This window comes from Pristis pectinata, chromosome 2, assembly GCF_009764475.1.
Source record: "Pristis pectinata isolate sPriPec2 chromosome 2, sPriPec2.1.pri, whole genome shotgun sequence".
Classification (NCBI taxonomy): domain Eukaryota; kingdom Metazoa; phylum Chordata; class Chondrichthyes; order Rhinopristiformes; family Pristidae; genus Pristis; species Pristis pectinata.
In genome coordinates, this window is record NC_067406.1 from 141,716,370 (window position 1) to 141,741,975 (window position 25,606).

Consider the following 25,606-nt stretch of genomic DNA (forward strand, 5'->3'; position numbering starts at 1 on the left):
CTTTCCTTTACATGGTATTGTTCACATAACCACACCCTTAAATATCATAGAGTCATAAAGCATTGAAACAGGCCATTCGGCCCACCAGGTCGATGCTGACCTATGGACACCCAGCCGTATCAGTCCCATATTCCAGCACTTGGTCTGCAGCCCTCTGTGCCTCAGTAATTCAAGTGCTCATCCAGACACTCTTTAAGTGCTGTCAGTGACTCTGCTTCCACCACTCTCTCTGGCAGTATGTTCCAGGTACTCGCCACACTCTGGGTGAAAAAGCTTCAACTCCCTTCTAAATCTCTTATCCCTTACCCTAAATCTGTGAGTTCTAGTTTTATCCAAGGGGAAAAGTTTCCTGCAGCCTACCTTATCTATGCCTCTCATAATTTTATATACGTCAATCATGTCCCCTCTCAACCTCCTCCACTTCAGGGAGAACAGATCCAGACTCTCCTCAGAACTGAACTGCTTTGTCCCAGGCAACATCCTGGTGAATCTCCTCTCCAGCACTCTCACAAACAAAAGAGCTGGTCATTGACTTCAGGAAAGGGGGCAGTGTACATGCACCTGTCTACAGCAATGGTGCTGAGGTTGAGAGGGTTGAGAGCTTCAAGTTCCTGGGAGTGAACATCACCAACAGCCTGTCCTGGTCAAATCACATAGATGCCATGGCCAAGAAAGCTCACCAGTGCCTCTACTTCCTCAGGAGGCTAAAGAAATTTGGTTTGTTCCCTTTGACACTCACCAACTTTTACCGATGCACAATAGAAAGCATCCTATCTAGATGTATCACGGCTTGGTATGGCAACTGCTCTGCCCAGGACTGCAAAGAGTTGTGGACACAGGCCAGTGCATCACGGACACCAGCCTTCCCTCTGTCTTTACCTCTTGCTGCCTTGGTGAAGCAGCCAGCGTAATCAAAGACCCCACCCACCCGAGACATTCTCTCTTCTCTCCTCTTCCATCAGGTAGAAGATACAGGAGCCTGAGGGCACGTACCACCAGACTTAGGACAGCTTTTATCCCACTGTGATAAGACTATTGAACGGTTCCCTTATACAACGAGATGGACTATGACCTCACGATCTACCTTGTTGTGACCTTGCACCTTATTGCACTGCACTTTCTCTGTAGCTGTGACACTTTACTCTGTACTGTTATTGTTTTTACCTGTACAACCTCAATGCACTCTGTACTACCTCAATGTACTGCACTGTGTAATGAATTGACCTGTACAATTGGTATGCAAGACAAGTTTCTCACTGTACCTCAGTACAAGTGACAATAAGCCAATACGAATACCAATCCTTCCTATAGTGTGGTGACCAGAAATGCACACATTACTCCCAGTGCGGTCTGCTAGTAGAATCATACAGCTTGGTAACAGGCCTTCCAGCCTAACCAGTGCTTTATAAAGTTGGAGCATAACCTCCCTGCTATTGTACTCAGTACCCTGATGAATGAAGGCCTGTATCCCATATACCTTTGTTATCCATGTTATCTTCCAGTGCTGACACCTTCAAGGATCTTTGGACTTTGACGCCCAGATCCCTCTGTTCATCAATACTCCCAAGGACCTAGGACATGGTGTATGTCTTAGCTTCATTAGTGTTCCCAAAATCCATCACCTCAGATTTATCAGGATTAAGTTCCATCTGTCATTTCTCAGCTCCTTTCCCCAACACATCAATATCGCCCCGTACATAGAACATAGAACAGTACAACACGGGAACAGGCCCTTTGGCCCACAATGTCTATGCTGAGCATGATGCCAAATTAGCCTAGGACTACCCTCCACACCACCAACAACTGTCAACAGTGCATTGTGTTTGTTAATCAACTATCATTTCTTCCTTGTTAAAGCAGTATGTACATTCTGGCTGCATCAATGGTCTGAGTGTTATCACATTTTTACTTAGACCTTTATCTTAACAGCGATATGGTTATGATGAGATAAATGGCCTCAGGTGCGGTAACTTTCCCTGATTCTATGATTTTTCCCTGAAGCAGCATTACTGAAAACAGATGATTCTGATCCATGTCGTTATCACTGTCAGAAGTTTCAGTGGCTGCCTTGTTCCCAACCCGACAGGAACCACACGCGAAAGTTGCAGTTTAATTGCAAGATTTTCTTACCACTAAGGTTTGGGGAATCAAGAACTGGAGAGCAGAGGTTTAAGGGGAGTGATTTAATAGGATCCTGAGGGAAAAGGCAACCTTTTCACCCAGAGGGTGGTCAGGAGGTGCCAGAGGAAGTGGATGAGGCAGGTACGTTAACAACATTGGACAGGTACATGGATAGGAAAGGTTTAGAGGGATATGGGCCAAACGTGGGCAAGTGGGACCAGCTTAGTGGGCACCTTGGTTGGCATGGACCAGTTGGGCTGAAGGGCCTGTTTCCATGCTGTATGGCTCTATGACTTTATTTGGCATTCAGAATTTTTATCATCTGTTAAATTTCTCTTTTAAACTTCTCTTCAGCTGACCAGTCACTGCTTCTCCACTTTCCCATCATCTCTGCGTGCCTGGTAAATCTCTCCTGCTTTTTATCTCGGACAGGGCATCACCATCAGCCCAGGCTTGCTTCCTTATGCGGAACTCCAATTGCAACAATGATGGGAATCTGTGCTCCTTCCAACACGAAATCTCCTGGTCTGAAATGATGGAGCCAAGCTGGGGCAGCTTTTAGAAAAGGAAGGATTTATTGATGCAGCACCTGCTATCTGCCCCAGTGTTTTATGGCTTGGTATGGCAACCGTGACCGCAAGAAACTGTAGGGAGCTGTGGACACAGCTCAGCACATCACGGAAACCAGGCTCCCCCCCGTGACTCTGTCTACACTTCTCACTGCCTTAGTAAAGCAGCCAGCATAATCAAAGTCCCCACCCACCCAGACATTCTCTCTTCTCCCTCCTCCCAATGGGCAGAAGATACAAAAGCCTGAAAGCACGTACCACCAGGCTGAAGGACAGCTTCTATCCCATTGTTATAAGCCTATTGAACGGTCCACTGGTACGATAAGATGGACTCTTGACCTCACAATCTACCTGGTTATGGGCTTACACCTTATTGTCTGCCTGCACTGCACTTTCTCTGTAATTGTAACACTTTATTCTGCATTCTGTATTGTTTTACATTGTACTACCTCAAGGCTGTGTAATGAACTGATCTGTATGAATGGTATGCAAGACAAGGTTTTCACTGTACCTCGGTACATGTGACAATAATAAACCAATTTACCAATTTAATTTACCAATGGACAGTCACTATTGTAATGTAGGAAACACTGCAGCTGATTTGCACATAGGAAGCTTCCACAAACATCACATGATGTGATCCAGTTATTTGTATCCAATCAGGGATAAACATTGGCCAGGACAGCACAGTGGTGCAACTAGTAGACAGCGCCAGAGACCCCGGTTCAATCCTGACCTCGGGCACTGTCTGTGTGGAGTTTGCATGTTCTCCCTGTGACCGCATGAGCTTTCTCCAGCTACTCTGGTTTCCTCCACCATCCCAAAGACGTGCGGGTTGGTAGGTTAATTAGCCGCTGTAAACTTCCCCTAGAATCTGGGGAGAGTTGATGGGGATGTCGGGACAGTAGAAATGGGGTTAGTGTAAGATTAGTGTATATGGGTGGTCAGTGGACTCAATGGGCCAAAGGGTCTGTTTCCATGCTGTCTCTCTCGACAACACTGGGGAAGACTCTTTGAAATATCACTGTGGGCTCTGTACCTGAAAGAGCAAACAGGAATTTGAATTAACATTTTATCTTCTAAAAGCTGCCTCAGACACTGTAAGTCTCCCCCTGTACTGTACAGGGGCTGACCAGGATTTTGAGCTCAAGTCTCTGGAGTGGAACTTGAACCACAAGCTTGTGAGGTTCGTGATCCACAGAAGCTCAGCTAGGTGCAGGGGAAAGTTCAGGTGGGACATGAAAATTTTTTTTAAAAACCTGCAGATGCTGCAAATCTGAAATAAAACAGAAAATGCTGGAAACACTCAGCAGGTCAGGCAGCATCTGAGGAGAGAGAAACTGAGTTAACTTTTCAGGTCATAGTCATACAGCAGGCAAACAGGCTCTTCAGCCCAACCTCCATGTGGACCAAGATGTCCATCTAAGCTAGTCCCATTTGCCCGTGTTTGACTCATATCCCTCTATCCTATCCATGTACCTGTCCAAGGTCGAAGACTATTCGTCAGGGATTCCACATGTCAGGTAGCTGCAATCCTTTGTGAAGTTTGCCCGTGAACGATCGACGTGGGGCTCTAGTTAGAGGAACGTTTGTGGCCGCTCCCTGTTACTTTGAGGTATTGCCCGTGTCATTGTGAGGTCGCTGAGACGTGGAGTGCAGTGATGTTAATTACTGGGCACGGTTCAGCCTCCACCAATTTAACCCTTCATTCCGAGCCAGTAGTTCAGAGGTTTCATTCCAGAACTCCGCAGGTTTGGCGGGAGTTTGTATTGTCTCCGACTCGGGGACAGGGCAGGGGTTGTGGTCTCAGTGAGAACAAAGGTTTGTGATTGGGTGTGCGTGTTGTACCTAACGGGCTGATAAGGCAAGGCGACCAACACCATCCCCTCACACAGCCCTGGAAGCACAAGGAGTCGGGAAGTGAGAGGGACACCGTGAGAAGGCACCACAGGTCCATCAGACCAGAGGTAATAACAGCTTTGGAAAATGAACAGTGAGTAACACTGTCACTTGTTGGCAGTAATAAAGTGCGTGGAGGTAATTAATTAGCGCCAAAGTTGTACAGTTGAATCACATTGTGTCTTCTCACCCATATTCTTGTTTACTGTTGGAAAAGTGTGAGTGAAAGAGATGGGGGTTTCTTCCTAAGGTTAGGTTCGAAAATCGTGCAGAGGACTTTTCACTGATGATTAGAAACGCGCCGGTGTGAGGAGCCGCGTACACTTGTAATGAAGGGGGTTTCTCCCCTCCCCTCCCCTCCCCCCTCCATCCCTCCTCCCTCCTCCCCAAACAACATTCATTTCGTAACAATCGCTCTTTCTTGAACTAGTTTGTGCCTTGGGGGGGTCGGTAGCCCCTGTAATCTGCACATTAAACACAGGTTGTCTGCAGAATGGCGAGAGATTGTTTCAGGCGAACATTTGAAACAATGTTTTTGCCAGCTGAAGAACATTATCCTACTCTTTCCTTATTTTATTGGAAGGCCATTTAAAATACATGACTAGGTTTATTGGTAACACCGTATTCAAATATTATATTCGTGGTCAAGATCTGGGAATCTTCTCAGAAGTGAGGTGGACCTCCATCCCATTGCTGCTGTGTTCTAGCGGGAGAGGAGGAGGGTTGGGAACAGTGCAAAAGGGCAGGAAGTGGGCATAGAATCTTTCGGATAGTTTCAATTACATCCTAAACCCTGACAGTGAGGCTGGAGCACAGTCGCTCTGAGGCTACGGTCAAAAGAGTTGTTATGTTTCATGTGGTGTGATTCTGGAGATGGCAAGGTATTGAATGTCGACAGCCCTCAGTGGTTGATGGTTTCCCTTCATTCCTAATGCAAAACTTATCTAATCACGAAATATGGATTTTGCCAGCAGCTATGCCAGAACTGAGAGTCAATCAAATTATTGTGTCTGGAGTTGCCTGTATACCTGGTAAGGTTTCCGTTCCCTGAAGGAAGTCAGTGATCCCAATGGGTTTTTATAACAGTTTGGTAATTTCATGTTTACCATTACTGATGCTGGCTTTTTATTCCAGATTTATTTAATTGCACAAGTGTAAATTTATCAGCTGCCGTGGTGAAATTCACACTCAAGTCTATGGACAAATTGTTCAAGGTTATAGAAGTGTTTAAAATTATGAGAGGTATAGATAAGGTGGACGGTAACAGTCTTTTCCCCAGGGTAGGGGAGTCCAAAACTAGGGGGCATAGGTTTAGGGTGAGAGGAGAAAGATTTAAAAGGGACCTGAGGGATAACTTTATCACGCAGAGGGTGGTGAGTGTATGGAACGAGCTGCCAGAGGAAGTGGGTGAGGCAGGTACAACAGTATAATTTAAGAAGTACATGGAGGGACGGGGCTTAGAGGGATATGGGCCAAACGCAGGAAATTGGGACTAGCTGGGTGGGCACCGTGGTATTGGTATTGGTTTATTATTGTCATTTGTACCGAGGTACAGCGAAAAACTTGTCTTGCATACCATTTGTACAGGTCAATTCATTACACAGTGCAGTTACATTGGGTTAGTACAGAGTGCATTGATGTAGTACAGGTAAAAACAATAACAGTACAGAGTAAAGTGTCACAGCTACAGAGAAAGTGCAGTGCAATAAGGTGCAAGGTCACAACAATGTAGATCATGAGGTCAGAGTCCATCTCGGTGTGGACTGGTTGGGCCAAAGGGCCTGTATCCGTACTGTATTGTTCTATGACTCTAAGGTTCTGGAAGTTAGTCCAGTACCTTTAAACATTGTACCTTTGTTTCAGAAGGTTCATGGTTCAGCTTCGAATCCAGAGTGTCTGTCTAAATGTCTCTGCAATGTAGTGATTGTATCTGATCCCATCACGTGTTCTGGCAGTGAGTTCCAGATATCAAGATATCAACCACTGTGTGAGTGTGTGAGTGTGTGAGTGTGTGTGTGTGTGTAAAAAAAAAACTGTCCCCTCAGATCCCCTTTAAAACTCCTTCCTCTCACCTTAAACTGATGCCCCCTTATTTTTGATATCCCTACCATGGGAAAAGTTTTGGGTCTCTGTGAGCTGAACTCTTATGTATTGGGAGCCTTCAACTATAATGTAAGAGCCCTGAAATTGTTGGTTAAGTAACAGTGAGTTTAATGGGACACAATTTGCAGAAGAGTTGCAGTGTGAACAGTAGAAAATCTGGCTGATGCTCAAACGTAATGATTTTGTAGTTTGTATCGTCCTTGATGATACCTAAACAGTTTGATAACATGTACTGGAGTTTCTCGCCGTCTTATCTTTAACCTTGGCTTTATCTCTACAAGAATACTTTGGAAACAAGTAGCAGAAGTCATAGAGTTGTACAGCATAGAAACAGACCCTTCAGCCCATCACATCCATGCTGACCTTTTTGCCCATTTTTTAATTGATTCAAGGGATGTGGGCTTCACAGGCTGAGCCAGCATTGAATTGCCCGTCCCCAAATACCCTTGAGAAGTGGTGGTGAGCTGCTTTCTTGAACTGCTGCAGTCCCTGAGGTGTGGGTTACCCACAATATCAGGGAGGGAGTTCCAGGATTTTGACTCGGGAACGGTTATACAGTATATTTCCAAGTCAGGATGGTGTGTCACTTGGAGGGCAACTCCCAGGGGGTGGGGTTCCCCGTGCTCTTGCTGCCCTGTCCTTCCAACTGGTAGAGGTGGTGGGTTTGGAAGGTGCTGTCTGAGGAGTCTTGGTGAGTTGATGCAGTGTCTCCTGTAGACGGTACAAACTGCTGCTACTGTGTGTGGTAATGCCATTCAATGTCTGGGGTTGATAGCTGAATTTTCTCTTGTTGCCTCTCTACACTAATCCCATTATCCCACATTAGAACTGTATGCTTCTATGCCTTTCATATTTAAATGCCAGTTTGAATGTTGCTTAAATGTGGTGATTATATCTGACTCCACCACTTCCTCTGGCAGCGAGTTCCAAATATTAACCACAGTTTTTATTAAAAAAAACACTTTTCCCTCAAATCCCCTTTAAAACTCTCATTGTAAACCTATGTCCTCGTATTTTTGATTCCCCTGCCATGGGAAAAAGATTCTGACTACCCTTTATTAACTCTTAGACACATGAATGATAGCAAAATAGGGGGCTATATGGGAGGGAAGGGTTAGATAAATCTTAGAGCAGGATAAAATGTCAGCACAACATTGTGGGCCGAAGGGCCTGTACTGTGCTGTAGTGTTCTATGTTCTATAATTGCCTCTATATTAGGTCACCCTCGGCTTCCTTTGCTCCAGGGAAAACAAGCCCAGCCTATTTCAATATCTGCCCATAACTAAAGTCCTCCAATCCAGGCAACATCCTGGTGAATCTCCTCTGCACTCTCTTCAGTGCAACCACATCCTTCCTATAGTGTGGCAACAAGAACAACACACAATACTTCTAGTGCAGTCAAACCATTGTCTTGTAAAGCTGTGGCATAATGCTCCAATTTTTATACTCTATGCACCCTGCCCGGTGATGGCAAGCATGCCACATCTACCTGTTTCACCACTTTCAGGTATCTATGGACTCGGACCCCAAGGTGACTCTGTTCTGCAACCTTAGTACCCCACCATTTGACTTCCCAAAAGTCATCACTTTGCACTTGTTACGATTAAGTTCCAGCTGCCAATACTTTGCCCAACTTTCCATCTGATCTATATCCTGCTGTAGCTTTGATAATCTTCCTTACTCTCCACAACACCACCAATCTTCATGTCAACTGCAGATTTACTGCTCATTCCTCCTGCATTCATGTCCAAGTCATTAATATACAACACGAATAACAAGGGTCTTGGCACAAACCTGAGCAGTTAACCTCCTGGTCACAGACTTCCAATCAGGAAAGCATCCTTCCACCACTACTCCCCGCTGCCTATCACCAAGCCAATTTTGGATCCACAAGGGAGGCTGCAGATGCTGGAAAAACAAACTGCTGGAGGAACTCAGTGGGTCAGGCAGCATCTGTGGGGGGAAAGAGATGGTCGACGATTCAGGCCAAGACCCTGCATCAAGACTTAGCCAGCTTGCCTTGGATCCCATGCACCTTAAATTTCTGGACCAGCCTACTATGTGGGACCTTGTGAAATGCCTGTCTAAAGTTCAAGTAGATAATCTCCACTGCCCTGCTTTCATCAATCTTCTTCATTATCTCCTTAAAAAAACTCAGTTAAATTGGGGAGACATGATTTCCACTCCACAAAGCCACACTGACTACCCGTGATCAGCCTCTGCCTTTCCAAATGTACATAAATACTAGGATTTTCTCCAATAATTTCTCTGCCACAGACATAAGGTTCACCGGCCTGTAGTTACCTGTCTTATCCCTGCTGTTCTTAATTAAAGGAACAACCTTTTCTATCCTCTTGGAACCTCGTGTGTGGCTAATGAAGATGCTAAAACCTCTGTTAGGGCCACAGCTGTCTCTTCTCTTGCTTCCCATAGCAACCTGGGGTAGATCTCATCTGGCCCTGGGGATTTATCAACCCTTGTATGTCCAATTACATCTAACACCTCAATACTGATCTGCTCCAAATTATCCATGTGTCCCTCCCTGAAATCTCTACCTTCCATGTCCTTCTCCTTGATTAATGCAGATGAGAAGTATTCCCTTAGGACCTCACCCATTTCGTCTGTCTCCACGTGTGGATTACCCCTTTGGTCCCTACGGGGATCAGCTCTTTCCCTGGCTTTTCTCTTGGTATCACTCTGAAGCATGAGGTGGTTTGTGTACGTCACCTACAGCTCACGCCGTTGGAAGGAAGTGGAGATGACCACCACACTGAATCTGGAGATCAGTAAATAAAGACACCACAACCCTGCCTTCTGGCACAATGCACCTGTTAGTATCTAACTGTTTGGAAGAGGCTTCCAGGCTATGGGAATGCCCTAATCCACAAACATTCCCATTGCTCTACCATGTCCTTATTTTAGCAAAAAGGTTGGAAAGAGACAAACCTGAAGAATGATGGGTGTAGACCGTGCATTACAGTATAAACTCTAGAGTTTATACATTAACACCAAGTGTTGCCATGGTAAGCACACAGCAAGCTTCTGTATTGTCTTTTAGCTGTGGGTTCACTTCTTGTTTCCTCTTACTCCTCTGCAGTGGTGTGAATCGTGTCTGAGGCTGTAATGACGCCGACAATGAATTTTCAAGTGGGACCTACCAATTTCAGAATGAAGTAAGTCTGAATTTTCCATCCACTCTTTTTTTTATAAATACATATATGAAGAATGTCATTGAATATAGAACACTGGGTTAGGGCCAACTTTTCCATGTGTTCGTGTTCCATGCAAGGCTCCTCCCTCTCCACCTTATGCTTTTTTCCCCTTCTTTGTCCTGTGTTGGTTCAGTTTCCCTTTAAGATAAGATTTCTTTATCAGTCACATGTACATCGAAACACACAGTGAAATGTATCTTTTGCATAGAGTGTTCTGGGGGCAGCCCGCAAGTGTCGCCACGCTTCCGGCGCCAACATAGCATGCCCGCAACTTCCTAACCCGTACGTCTTTTGGAATGTGGGAGGAAACCGGAGCACCCGGAGGAAACCCATGCAGACACGGGGAGAACGTACAAACTCCTTACAGACAGCGGCCGGAATTGAACCCTGGTCTCTGGCGCTGTAATAGCGTTACGCTAACCGCTACACTACCGTGCCTGCACCTCAATTGCTCTCTGGCTTAAGAAATGGAACAGTTGGATTAATTAGTGACTTTTGTGTGATAATGGCCCCTAGTTTTGGTCTTGCCTATGAAATATTTTTTCCACATCTATCCTGTAGAAGTATTCTACGCTCGTCTCTGTGAGGACATGGAAGCAGATCCTTCAACCCACCGAGTCCATGTAGACTGATAACCACACATTTACACTAATCCTTTACTTATCCCAGTGTATTCTCCCCACATTCCCATCAACTCCTCCTAGGCTTTACCACTCATCCACACACTAGGGATAATTTACAGCGGATAATTAACCTGCTGACCTGCAGGTCCTTGGGATGTGAGAGGAAGCCTGAGCACCTGGGGAAACCCATGTGTTCATAGGGAGAACGTGTAAACGCCTCCCAGTCGGCGCTGGAGGTCAGGATTGAACCTAGTCATTGAAGCTGCAGGGCAGCAGCATTGACTGTGGTTCTACTTTGCTGTCCATAGCCCTGTAGCTTGTGGTACACGAGGGGCTCTCCCATTCTAAACGCTATCAGTGTTTCTTCCTCCACTGCGCTTTCACGTAGCGAGTTCCCAGTCACCAATGATAGAATCACAGAGCAACACAGCTCGGATACAGGCCCTTCGGCCCAACCAGTCCATGCCGACCACGGTGCCCACCCAGCTAGTCCCAATTTTCTGCGTTTGGCCCATATCCCTCCGAGTCCCGCCCCTCCATGTACCTATCCAAGTGCTTCTTAAATGATACCGTTGTACCTGCCTCACCCACTTCCTCTGGCAGCTCGTTCCATACACTCACCACCCTCTGCGTGAAAAAGTTGCCCCTCAGGTCCCTTTTAGATCTTTCCCCTCTCACTCTAAACCTATGCCCCATATTTTTGGACTCCCGCACCCTGTGGAAAAGACTGTTACCGTCCACCTTATCTACGCCTTTCATAATTTTAAACATTTCTATAAGTTTGCTGCTCATTCTCCTATGTTCCAAGGAATAAAGACCCAGCCTGGCCAACGTCTCCCTATAACTCAGGCTCTCGAGTCCTGGCAACATCCTCATAAATCTTCTCTGCACTCTTTCCAGTTTAACCACATCTTTCCTCTAACAGGGTGACCAAAGCTGTCCACAGTGCTTCAGGTGCAGCCTCAACAACGACTTGTACAACTTTTCTTTTGTTCCCTCTTATTCTTCAACCTGTTACCTTACATTTCCTTCCTTGGTCACAGGCCTTGTGCCTCCTATTCCATATTTCTGGGCTTCTCACAACTTCAGAGAAGATCCACGTTAATCAGTCACTAATTTAATTTACCCCCTCAAAGAATCCGTGTAAACAGATTCATCTGTGAAACTCTAGACATCACCTTGGCAATCATAATAACATGAACATATTCCACTTGATCTAGATGAATGTTTGCAACCTGTTGCAATGGTTGCATGCATATCATTACTACTGATGTAAATGAGCTGGTTTACAATTCCCTGCTATAATTCTTCTTTTGACTTTAGAGATCACCTTAGGCTGTGATCCCTGACCGTCCTTGATCTCCATCGCTCTATCATTGGTGTCTTTCCTCAGCTTTGGAGTTACCTCCTTGTACCTCAGCCTCTCCTACTTAAATTTGCTCAGAGAGATGGGCATCTTAAAGGTTGTCTACTCTAAGATGAGGTCTGTTCCCCTCCTGTTCTATGTTCTACATTGAAAGATGATGCTCTGTAAAAAGATGTCCCAACAGACTTTCTGTTGAAAATGCATATGGTCTTTTAAAGGGAGTGTAGTTGTAAAATTTGACACTGCTCAAGGACAGCTTCTATCCCACTGTTATAAGACTATTGAATGGACCTCTTGTACAATAAGGTGGACTCTTGACCTCACAATCTACCTTGTCATGGCCTTGCACCTTATTGTCTGCCTGCACTGCACTTTCTCTGTAACACTATATTCTGCATTCTGTTATTGCTTTTCCGTTGTACTACCTCGATGTGGTAAAATAATCTGTATGGATGGCATGCAAAATGAATTTTTTCACTGTACCTCGGTACATGTGACAATAATAAACCAATTACTAATTACCAATTGCAGCAAAACAATGTTTGACAGTCCTGATGAAGGGTCTCAGCCCGAAACGTCGACTGTTTATTTCCCTCCATAGATGCTGCCTGACCTGCTGAGTTCCTCCAGCATTTTGTGTGCGTTGCTCCAGATTTCCAACGTTTTACAGCCTCCCTTGTGTCCCCAAAGTCTGACGGTGTTCAGATGAACAACGTTTCCCGCTCCTGACCTGTTGAATGTTTCAGGCATTTTTAAATGCTAGCTTGCCGTCAGTAGTGGCTAACGATAAAGTTTATCTTGCAGTAATTTTGAAAATGAGTTTCGAAATGAACCACTGTTGCCACGAAGCAGGAATGGGCTACCTTTACCATCGCTCGGCAACAAGAGACCTGCAACGTCCAACACCTGCAAGTACGCTGTAGACACTTCATTCTACACCCGTAATAATCCTCATCCCAAGAGGGTCTATCACATCAAAGGTAACTCGTGCTGCTACACACTAATAATTCAAACCCTTCAGGGCCATCAGTGAGTTTTAAAAAACACAATTTTGGGGATACTGGATAAAGAAGAACTCTTGAGTTGGGATGCAGCTTCTTTGAAGATGTGTTGAGTTAATTTGGAACACCTTGTGTTTTCCACTGACCCAGGTCCAGTGGGAAACTGAAAGATCTTTTATTTTTCTTGTGCTGCATTTTTCCTCAAAAGGAGAAAACTGAGAGGTTACCTGAGACAGGGCTTTAAAATAATGATAGGATGGACATGGATCACATGTTCTCAGTTGTGGGGGAAGTCCACTACCAGTCATGGGTAACCAATAAATCCAATTTGGAAGAACTTCTCTTTGCGCAGGGAGAATGGGGGAGTTTGCTCCCTCAGGGAAAGGTGGAGGTGAATAACACAGATACACTGCAGCTTCTCAAGTCACTGGTTAATCCATACTTGGAGTACTGTGAGCAGTTCTGTTCACCACACTTCAGGAAGGATGTGGAGGGAGCGCAGAGGAGATTCACCTGGATGGAGGACTTTAGTTATGAGAGAGATTGGATAGGTTGGGCTTGTTTTCCCCAGAGCAGAGGAGGCTGAGGGGTGACCTGATAGCGGTGTATAAGATTGAGAGGCGTAGATAGTCAAAACCTATCTTCCCCTGGTAGTGGTATCAAAAACTGGAGGGGGCATAGGTTGAGAGGAAGGAGTTTTAAAGGGGATCTGAGGGGAAAGTTTTTTTTTGAACAGAGTGTGGTTGATATCTAGAATGTACTGGTGGAATCAGATACAATCACTTTGTTCAAGAGGCATTTAGACAAATATTTAAATAGGCAGGGCCTGGAAGGATATAATCCTAATGCAGGCAAATGTGATTGGTGTACATGGGCAAAAAGGTCAGCATAGACGTGATGGGCTGAAGGGCCCATTTTCTGTACTGTACAACTCTGACTCCAGATGGCAGTGGAAAGGTTCAGTAAACATTGATTTATGGTCATTGGCAGATAGGGAAAGCTGCTTTTCACACAGCAATTTACTGTGAGCTGCAATGCACTGCCTGAAAGGGTGGTGCAAGTAGATTGGAGAGCAACTTTCAAAGGAGAATTGGTTAAAAAATATTTTGAAGGGGAGGAAAAAATCCAGAGAAGGAGCACTAATTGAAGAGCTCTTGCAAAGAATTGACGTAGGCAAAGGAAGCTGAGTAGCCTCTGGTGACACGTGATTCTGTAATTCCACCATTTGAAAACCTGAATGTTGGTGTTAAATGTCTAACTTTGCTGCCTGTTAATTATCTCCACTGAGTCCTCCCACTCCTGCTCGTCTCCAGAGGGAGTCATCTACCATTTATGCTCCCTGCTTGCCGATAACGTTAGTAGATAACTATAAGTAGTACCCGATGGTGTCTGAAAGTATTCAATAAAACTACTTCAGGCTAGATCAAAGGAGAGGACAACCAGAAAATAGTGACATTTTGAAAGGAGTTGATAGGGTAACAATGGAGAAGTTTTCACAAGCTCATGACATTGAGGTATCTTCCTGTAATTCCAATGAAGAATTTAGGAAAACCATTCTTTATCCAGAGACGGGTGAGAATGTGGAAGTAGTCTTCTCAGGATGTGGTTGAGATGAAGAGTAAAAATGGATTTGAGGGGAGCAACACACACAAAGTGCTGGAGGAACTCAGCAGGTCAGGCAGCATCTATGGAGGGAAATAAACAGTCGACGTTTCGGGCCGAGACCCTTCATCAGGACTGGAAAGGAAGAGGGCAGAAGCCAGAATAAAAGGGTGGGGGGGAGGGGGAGGAGCACGAGCTGATGGGTGACAGGTGAGTCCAGGTGAGGGGGGAAGGTAGGTAGATGGGGGAGGAGGGGAAGTGGGAATGAGGTGAGCGGTGGTTTGAACAAGATGTGAGAAGCTGGATCTGTATGAATGACATGCAAACAAAAGCCTTTCGTTGTATCTCAGTACATGTGACAATTATAAACCAATTAAATACACAAATGTGAAAAGAATCAAGCTGTTATTGAGACAAAACAGTCTGGGAAGAGGCCCGTGAGGAGCATAACCACATGAAGAAACCAGCTGTGTGAATAATCCGTGGTATAATTCAATGCAAGTTAATATAAAAATAGTTGGTCATATTCGGCCAGAATTAACAGACTAAATGGTGTCTCTTTGATCTTCAGTTTTTGCATGTTTGCCTGTGTCACCCGACCACCAGGACGACACACTCTCGCCTCAGCATCGTAGGAGATTCGTCAGTGAAACTCCATCAGCTGAAACGTCTGTTCAGACACCTCTATTGCATAGGAGTTTGCGGGGTGACGCTATAGAGGTGTACAGAACCATGAGGAGCATAGATAGGGTGAACGCACACAGTCTTTTTCCCAGGGAAGAGGAACTAAAAACTAGAGGACGTAGGTTTAAGATGGAAGATTTAGAAGGGACCTGAGGGGCAACTTCTTCACACACAGGGTGTTTAGTGTATGGAACGAACTGCCAGAGGAGGTGATTGAGGCAGATACAACAACATTCAAAAGATATTTGGATAAGTACATGCATAGGAATGCTTTGGCCAAATGCGGGCAAATGGGACTAATTTGGTGGGCGCCATGGTCGGCATGGATGAGTTGGGCCGAAGGGCCTGTTTCCCTGCTATACAACTCTGACTATGACTGTATTGCAGGTCTGAACAACGCACTGGTATGTAAGGTGGATGACGATGGGGTCTGTCACAAAGTACCAGTCAGATCAACAACACCTAAGCAAGAGCCCTTCAAACCGAAGCGGCCAATCACTGCCAATATTCCCATTATGCCTCCATCTCCAGCTCATCTCATCACGGGATTGCCACTGTCCCCATGTAAAGAAGAAGCACAGCCCGACCTGGGATTATTATGTGAGTATTCATGGGTCCCAAGGTACTAATGGGTCCCAAGGTGTGGTGGGGACGTTTATAGTTTAACGACAGAGGAAGGAGCTGGAAGGGATGAGCAGTCTCTTCATTGTCATAGAGCCCAGAATGAATCAGGCAGCATAGTGGCACAGCGGGTAGTGCTGCTGTCTCGCAGGCCCAGTGACCCACGTTCAATCCCAACCTCCTGTGCTGTCCATGCGGAGTTTGCACGCTCACCCTGTGAGTGTATTGGGTTTCCCCCGGCTACTCTGGGTTCTATCCACACCCTAAAGACGCTGCTGCAAGAATCGACCCTGCTGAGGGTAGTTGGTAGAAGAACCAGGGAGGAGTTGATGGGCATGTGAGAGAGAATGGGCGACTGAGAACAAAGTTGGGTAATGGATTGATGGGATTGCCAGTATACACTTGATGGGCTGAATGGCCTTCTGTGTCATTAAAAAAATTATGAAAAGTAACAATGAGCATAAAGCCTTTTACTTGTATACTAAGGTAGAAGTAAAGAATAAATGTTAGTCAACACTATATATCCAGGATGGTAGACATCTGGAACTCTTTTTTTTCCCACAAAAAATGAGAAATGCTAGCTCCATTAATAAGCTGAACATCACGGGTTTCACGAGACAAGGGTGTTAAAGTATATGGAACCAAGATGTGCAGCCATTGTTATGGATGCTGTCATCCTTTTGAATGGCCTTCTCCTGTCACAGAAAGAAGTCATTTGGGTCAAAGCAGCTGTGTGGAATATTCCCCAGTTACTGTTACTCCCCTCAATGTACCTACCGCTTCATACCAGTAGATTAAGGTGTTTCACTGTATCCCTCCACCCCACCAGCTGGGCTTTGAAGACTTGTTGAGTTAATTTGGAACACCTTGTGTCTTCCACTGACCCGGGTCCAGTGGGAAACTGAAAGATCTTTTATTTTTCTTGTGCTGCATTTTTCCTCAAAAGGAGAAAACTGAGAGGTTATCTGAGACAGGGCTTTAAAATAATGATCGGATGGACGTGGATCACATGTTCTCAGTTGTGGGGGAAGTCCACTACCAGTCATGGGTAACCAATAAATCCAGTTTGGAAGAACTCTTTGCGCAGGGAGAACGGGGGAGCTTGCACCCTCAGGGAAAGGTGGAGGTGAATAATACTGATACAATTGAGCAAAGTTGGATAAACATGAGGGAGGGAGGGGAGAGAGAGAGAGAGGGGAACTGAAGGATATGCTGATTGGGTAAGGTGAAGAGGGATGGTTGTGAGGAGTCAGAACCACTGGCTCTGAGCCAGTTGGGCCAAACATTCTGTCGATTTGCTGAAAAATTCCATGTAATTTTGTGGGGGGAAAATTATTTTAGAAAGATAAGAGATTTGGAATTTGTGGAAGCAATCATCAAGCAGGTAGTGTTGAGAGCCCAATTTACAGAGCTGAAAAAGAATGCTTTAAGCATAATTTAAAAATTGTAAGGCAGCACGGGTTTGGAAAATAATTCCAGAATGGATGATTGATCAACTAACTGAGCAGCTGATAAAATTTCAGAACCATTCTGATGAAAGGTCATGGACTTAAAATGCATTCTGTCTAACCAGCTGAATGTTCCCAGTATCTTCTGTTTGTGAGCTGGATATGCAGCATCTGCAGTATTTTATTTCTGGACAACATTCCTTTCGATGGTTCCAATGCTGCCATGAATTTTGCACCAGGTGCCAGATTTGTTTTGCACCAGTCAGTTACTTTGAGTGTGGAGGAATTTCTTAAAGTTCTTTCTGTTTATGTGACTGTCTTTACTTATTTGTTCAGACTCTCAGGCTTGGCGGGAAGCACTGAAGGACCTAACAGCCAGAGTGGAATTCTTTGAACCAGGAAGAGAAGCAAAAGAGGTGATTTGCACAGCTCTTGCCTAACATTAGTTTGTAGAACACCAACCTGTAAAAGAAACTTAGCCTTCTTAAAATCTGCCTCCAATCCTGATGTTTGTCTGTCCTAAGTATATGCTAAACATGGGTGTCTTGGGTTGCCACTCTGACTATGCTTCAAAAAATACCTTATTGGTTTTAAAGTGGATTAGGATATAAGGAAAGGTATTGTAGAAATAGGAGATTCTTGGAAAAGATTTGATATTCCATGATATTCTCAAATGTGCTTGTACCATTTATTGAGTTCCTTGGTGGATTTGCATGCAGTTGAATGAATTCTAGAGGCATAAAGAAAATGTATGCATGTTGAATATATGCAACCGGAGTTGTAGGGAAAGGTTGAATAGGTTAGGACTTTATTCCCTGGAGCGCAGGAGAGTGAGGGGAGATCTTATGGAGGTATACTAAATTATGATGGGTATAGATAGGGCAAATGCATGCAGGCTTTTTCCCCTTGGGTTGGGTGAGACTAGAATTAGAGGACATGGGTTTAGGGTGAAATATTTAAGGGGAATCTGAGGGGAACTTCTTCACTCAGAGGGTGGTGTGAGTGTGGAACGAGCTGCCAGCAGAATTGGTGGATGCGGTGTTACGTACCAGCAACAATAGAAACGCACCGAGCCATGTACAAGTGTTAAAAACTATTTTATTAATAACTACTTGTAATGATAAGAAAAGCAAAAATGTTAGATATCAAACATAATCCCCAAAACTCCAAGTGTGTGTGAGGCAAATTCCCAAATTCCAAGTCCAGGAATAATTCTCAAAGTTCAGTTCAGCAAGTCATCAGGTGAAACATGAACAAAGGCTTTTGCAAAACCACCGTTGACTGAAGAGAAAATGTAGAGAGAATGTAGAGAGACATTACAAAATCCACATGTTCACGATGGAACCCATACGGCACCTTAATCACTGATGATCTCCATTGCTTTGTTCCAAAGTATCTGCCACCCCAAAGGCATTCGATATGTGGCCACCCACAGAAATACCTGTTTCCCACTACAGGTTAACGACAAAGTGGACTCCACTTGATTGCTCCAAAAATCTATGCATGGATTGTCGTAACAGACACAGCTATTGTTCTTCATCCATTGATACAGAGACCAGCAGTTTCTCTCCCTCCCCGCCCTCTCCCTCCCCGCTCTCTCCCTCCCCCCTCTCTCTTCGATCCACTGAGCAAAACAGGCAACATGTTGTTATCTTGCTGTCTTGATGACACCACACACACACACACACACACACACACACACACACACACACACACACACACACACACACACACACACACACAACTACCCTACTGTCCAGGTGCCTTAAAGGGACATTCACCAAATAGCATCCTGACTCGTAACTGCGGGTTCACTTGTAACATTTAAGAGAGGTCTGGCTAGTTACGTGGATGGGAGGGGGTTGTGGTAGATGGTATGAGGCAGAAGATCAGGTTGGCATAGACTAGATGGGCTGAATGGTGTTTTTCTGTGCTGTAGTGCTCTAAGAACTAAGATTCAAAATAAGAATGATTGGAAATGCAACATGGGCTATTCCGAAAGAGAGAGACTGCTGCATCATCCCGGGATATGTGAATGCAGAGGTGGATAGTGAGTAAATGCCTTTAGAAAATGTTATCAACAAAGAATTTGTACAAATATAATCTAGATTCATCCTGCCAGCTATTTGGTAAGGATAACTGGAGGAGGAATTTCACCCAATGGGTGCAAGTAGGTGTTGTCAACACTCTAGGCTTGTCCAAGGTTGGTCCAAAGGAAGTGTTGTGAGCAAAAATCAAGAAATTAAAAAAGTTGTTTTAACAAAAACATCCTTGCATTTGTAAAACATAAGTAATAATTTTGGAGACGAGAAGAAGGGTATTAGCCTGAAGGTGAAAGCCATTCGGTTGGATAATGAAGAGTATGTTTGCTTTCTGAATGATCTTGGGGAGGCGGGGCATCATGAGGATGGACGTGTTTGGTGGAGAGCAATGGGAAGGCAGAGGTCATGTGATGAAACCTCTAGGCTTTGTTCAAGTGGAGTCGGCAACCAGAGGGTCTGTGGTGGGAGTTCAATCCACACCCACTGATGTCCCTCACTTTAATGAACACAATGTTTCCCTCCATACATGGGTTGGATATTGTTTTATAGGTTGAGCACTGATTTCTAGCTTAATATTTAACAAGATTCCACAATGAAGAATGTAATAATAGAACATTTAGAAAGAATGAACATGATTGAGTAGAATTGGCATGGTTTATGTAAGGAAATCACATTTGACTAATTTGCTGGAATTCATTGAGGACGTGAGCACTAGAATAGATAAAGGAGGAACCAGATTTTTGATAAAGTCCTGCACAGGAGCTTCATCAATGGGGCTGCAGCATGTGTAGTTGGGGATGACGTACTGGCATGGATTGAGAATCGGTTCACAGATAAAAACCAAAGACTGGGAATAAATGGGAATTTCTTGGGGTGGCAGGTGGTGACTAGTGGGTTACCGCTCTCCAACCATGGCAGCATTGTTTGAAAATCTTAAGACTCAAATGCCCTGATGGCCATTCTTGCCATTCCTTTAATAATGTATCCCATGCCAAAACTTGGAGATGAAAATATTGAATGCAATGAAAGACAAATAAAAATATCACTTTATAGGGATTGGAAGCCAATTCAGCATCCCAGTAACGATTGGGGCCTGAAGGGTTAATTATGATGTTGCGTAACAGAAAATTGTTCAGTCAGAACCGTAGTACTAACAGAAGACCTGAAATATTAACTCTATTTCTTTCTTAAGCTGCTGAGTATTTCTCGCTCCTTCTGTTCTTCCTTTTTAGTTTGTAGTGTCTGCAGTTTGTTGCTCTTTGGTCAGGTTGCACAAACTTGGGTTTTTATTCACTTGAGATTAGAAAGCTGAGGGAGGCTCCACTTGAGGAGTGTGAAATGATATGCAGCCACCACGTATAACCTATTTCCTCCGTGGGGGTGGACCGAGAACAAGGGAATGTCATCTTAAAATTAAAGCCAATTAGTTCAGTGAAATCAGGATACCCATTTTTCACGCAGGGTACATGGAAAATTGGAATTTTATTGCCCATTAGAGAGTCAATTGAATATTAATGTTCAACCTATTTTCATTGGCTAGGGATGTCAAGCAATGCATGGTTTTCCTGAGAATTTAGAACTATAAGGTGTAAAATGGTTGAAGTTTGGTAAGATGGATAGGGTAGGGACATGTTTGGCACAGCTTGGTGGGCCAAAGGGCCTGAATTGTGCTGTAATTGTTCTGTGTTCTATGGATAGAAAGAACCGTTCTGCAGGGTTGAGGAATTTGGGGTTAGAGGACATGGTGAAAAAAATACCAGGACTTTCAAGAGTGGTCAGGAAACATTTTAACATGCAGAGGTGTGAGGAGTTCTGAACATTCTCCTGCAAGTGGCAATTGATGTTGGGTCAATTGATAACTTTAAGTCCATGATCAATAAGGTTTTTCTTGACCAAAGCTACTAAGGGGTATAGAGAACAGGTGGGAATCGTATCACGTCAACTATGATCTCAGTGATACTGATCACACCTTCCTGTTCTCAGCTTGTAATCAAGGGTTCCTTGGTAGGGGAGGGCAATCAACTGGGTGTGTGTCAAATTCTTGTTCTGGGCTAAAGTAGATTTTTCAACATTTAGCCTCGTCTTGTTGGATGGTTGTATAGGTCATTCACTATCTGTTACGTTTTTGAACCAGGCTAAAATGTAATTATTTTTAAAATAGGAAGAGAAATGGACCAGCCCATACTCTGGTGAGAGGGGGAATCTTTGTTCTTCACCATCACGACCAGTATCACGGAGCTCCTCCAGACCAAACTCGCGTGCTGGAACTGGCGAATGTGCAAGACTGGTGCTCTCAGTGGCAGAACGTGAAATCCTTGTGAGTATTCCCAGGATGTGTTGTGTGGTTTATTGGTCCGGACTTGTTGACATCTCCCAAACCCATTCCCTCCACTTGTTAGAAGTAGGATAGCAGGTACCACCTGCAAACCACTCACCATCCTGCCCTGGACATGTGTCATTTTCCTTCATCACCGGATCTAAATCCTGGAATTTGGATGAGTGCAAGGTGTTGCATCTTGGAAAGTCAAATCCTGGTATGGCTTTCACAGTGAACGGCAGGGCCCTGGGGAGTGTTGTAGAACAGAGGGACCTCGGAGTACAAGTACTTGGTCCACTGAAAGTGGAGTCACAGGTAGACAGGGTGGTGAAGAAGACTTTTGGCTCGCTGGCCTTTGTACGTCAGGGCATTGAGTATAAAAAATGGGAAGTCATGGTGCGGTTGTACAGGACGCTGGTGAGGCCGCACTTAGAGTATTGTGTTCAGCTTTGGTCGCCCTGCTATAGGAAAGATGTTATTAAACTGGAAAGAGTGCAGAAAGGATTTACAAGGATATTGCCAGGACTTGAGGGCCTGAGTTATAGGGAGAGGTTGGACAGGCTAGGATATTTCCTTGGAGCGCAGGAGACTGAGAGATGATCCCTTAAAGGTGTATAAAATCATGAGGGGCATAGACAGGGTGAATGCACTTGGTCTTTTTCCCAGAGTTGGGGAATCAAGAACCAGAGGGCACAGGTTTGAGGTGAGAGGGGAAAGATTTAATAGGAACTTGAGGGGCAACTTTATCACACAAAGGGTGGTACATATGTGGAACGAGCTGCCAGAGGAAGTGGTTGAGGCAGGTACAATAACAACTTTTTAAAAGACATTTGGGCAGGTACATGGATAGGAAAGGTTTACATGGTTATGAGCCAAACGCTGGCAAATGGGACTAGCTTGGATGGGGCACCTTGGTCGGCATGGACCAGTTGGACTGAAGGGCTTGTTTCTGTGCAGTATAACTCTGTGACTCTAATTCCCTACCCAATTGCTCTGTACCTTCACCACACAGGCTGCAGCCATTTGTGAAGGCGTCTCAAAGACAAGTTGGGGATGGACAATCAGTACTGTCCTTGCCGGCAATTTCAGCTTTATGTAAATAGAACATAGAACATAGAACAATTACAACACAATTCAGGCCCTTCGGCCCACAAAGCTGTGCCGAACATGTCCCTACCCTAGAAATTACTAGGTTTACCCATAGCCCTCTATTTTACTCAGTTCCATGTACCTATCTAACAGTCTCTTGAAAGACCCTATCGTATCCGCCTCCACCACCGTTGCCGGCAGCCCATTCCACGCACTCACCACTCTCTGAGTAAAAAAACTTACCCCTGACAGCTCCTCTATACCTACTCCCCAGCACCTTAAACCTATGTCCTCTTGTGGCCACCATGTCAGCCCTGGGGAAAAGCCTCTGATTGTCTACCCTATCAATACCTCTCATCATCTTGTACACCTCAATCAGGTCCCCCCTCATCCTCCGTCTCTCCATGGAGAAAAGGCAGAGTTCCCTCAACCTGCTTTCATAAGGCATGCTCTGCATTCCAGGCAGCATCCTTTTAAATCTCTTCTGCACCCTCCCTATGGCTTCCACATCTTTCCTGTAGTGAGGCGACCAGAACTGAGCACAATACTCCGAGTGGGGTCTTGACCAGGGACCTGAACAAGAATAAATCCCTACTTATTTGGCATGAGTTGTTACAGCTCTATAATATTGTAATAGCTCAGTCTAAGGGATTTGAGGTCACAATGTCGTGGGTTCAAAAATCCAGAGGTTCAAGCTGACATCCCCAGCAGAGTACTGAGGGAATGCTGCACCTTTTAGATATACTGTCGTTTGATTGTGATGCCAAAATCTAGTTTGTTGTCATCTGCATAAGTCCATGTGTGCACAGGTGCAATGAAAAACTTATCTGCAGCAGCATCACAGGCACAGAGCATCAGATAAGCAGCATTCACAAGAGAAACATAAACCTGAATTATACCCAACTTTTACAAGAGAAAAAATACAATTAGAACAAAAAAAAAGGTCCATTTTAGTACAGAGTGGACGTAATGTTGCTAAACTGTCATGGGTGGTTCGGGCTTTGCCAGTTGGTTCAAGAACTAAATGGTTGAAGGGAAGTAGCTGTTCTCTCTGTCAAGAAGATGTAACGACGTGAAGATAAACGCAAGTGGTTGTGATCACAGAGGGCCTTCAGGTGATTAACCTACACGTGCACAGTGTAATGCGCTACTTACCACAGGCACCTATCAAATGATCTATTATCTTGGGTGAGTACCTTATCCATATAGGGAAAACAGGATCCCCAATCTCCATTGGCAGTAAAACATAGGTACAGAATCCTGAAGACCCACACCACCAGGTTCAAGAACAGCTACTTCCCTTCAACTATTTGGTTCTTTAACCAACCAGCAAAATCCTAATCAGTACAATTTAGCAACACTCTGACCACTTTGCACTAAAATGGACTTTGTTTTTTTTCCTGTTCTAATTGTATTCTTTCTTGTAAAAATTATTTTTCTTGTGAATGCTGCCTATATGATGCTCTGTGGCTGTGATGCTGCTGCAAGTAGCTTTTCATTGCACCTGTGCATACATGGACGTGCATATGACAATAAACTCAACTTTGACTTCAATGGCCAAGGCAGCCTTGTCTCTGTCAAACAATTTTTTAGATTGCTTTAGAAACAATGAGTAGTTCTGAATTGAACTCTGAGGGATTCCATTAACCTCCAGTGTAATGGGAGAGGATATAACTAGGTATTGCTTCGAAAGTGTACAGCTTTGGGCAGTTGTGTACAGTTTTGGTTGCCCTGTTATAGGAAGGACATCATTAAGCTGGAGAGAGTGCAAAGAAAATTTACGAGGATGATCCCAGGACTCTAGGTCCTGAGTTACAGGGAGATGTTGGGCAGGCTAGGACTTTATTCCTCGGAGGGTTGGAGACTGAGGGGTGACCTCATAGAAGTGAATAAGGGGCACATATAGGGTGAATTCACTCAGTCTTTTTCCCAGGGAAAGGGAACCAAAAGGAGAGGGCAGAGGTTTAAGATGAGAAGGGGAAGGTTTAAAAGGGACCTGAGGGGCAACTTCCTCACACAAGAGGGTGGTGCGTATATGGAAGGAGCTGCCAGGGAAAGTAGTTGAGGCAGGTTCTGTTTACAGGGATATGGGCCAAACGCAGGCAAATGGGACTAGCTTATAGATGGGCACCTTGGTTGTCATGGGAGAGTTGGGCCGAAGGGCCTGTTTCCCTGCTGTATTACTCTGACTCTAAACGAATCATCACACCCATTTTAAAATGACCAATTCACTGTGACAGACAGCAGAAACGAGATGAAATGCAGAGGTTGTAAAGCATTACGGCCGTCTTGTATCACTGAGGCAACGGGCTTTGATAAGTTTCATTTGGATGCTCCATTTCCAGCCCTTTGTGACCCACCACAACAAACTGTCATCATGTTGGCAGTGGGAAGGTGTATTGGAATTGGTGAAGCAATAGTTCTGTGTAATGTGCCGCTCTTCACAGGTTCTGGAGCTGCTGTCTCAGATCCTGCAGACTGATTCACTTCAAGCGGTCCAGCAATGGTTACTTGTGACAAGTCCAAAAGGTTTGTGATATAACCCAGGAATATTAGAGAGTGACCTTCTTAAGACATTGCCTTTCTGTTGAAACTTGCTTCATAAAGTACAACAAACTTCACTCCTGAAATACTTTATTTGCTGTGAAGTACTTTGGGATGCCTTCATGAAAGGTATTGTACAAATTCATATCTTTCTACCCTTGACACCAGGTAGCTCCCACATACAATATACTAAACCAATTCCTCAAGATAAACAAAGCCAGCAAAAGCTGGAGGTAATGGGGAGAGAGTTTTGATGATTTGGGTCAAGACCCTTCATCAGAACTGGAAAAGTGGGAAAACAAGTGTGTTAAATTGCAGAGAGGCTCCATGTGGAAGGACTGGGGGGAATACATGTGGTAGGATCC

The 25,606-nt window shown here is 44.6% G+C and overlaps 1 protein-coding gene across 1 annotated transcript in view; it reads left to right on the top strand.

Annotated features, from left to right (window-relative positions):
* The first annotated feature begins 4,561 nt into the window (after positions 1 to 4,561).
* Positions 4,562 to 25,606, top strand: part of LOC127567403 (protein TBATA-like) — a 31,172-nt gene continuing 10,127 nt past the window's right edge. The window contains exons 1-7 of the mRNA XM_052010281.1: positions 4,562 to 4,657; positions 9,790 to 9,865; positions 12,698 to 12,873; positions 15,568 to 15,780; positions 17,586 to 17,665; positions 21,453 to 21,608; positions 25,145 to 25,226. Of these exons, the coding sequence (XP_051866241.1) occupies positions 9,816 to 9,865; positions 12,698 to 12,873; positions 15,568 to 15,780; positions 17,586 to 17,665; positions 21,453 to 21,608; positions 25,145 to 25,226 (757 nt within the window). The 5' untranslated portion in view covers positions 4,562 to 4,657; positions 9,790 to 9,815. The remainder of the gene's footprint in view (positions 4,658 to 9,789; positions 9,866 to 12,697; positions 12,874 to 15,567; positions 15,781 to 17,585; positions 17,666 to 21,452; positions 21,609 to 25,144; positions 25,227 to 25,606) is intronic.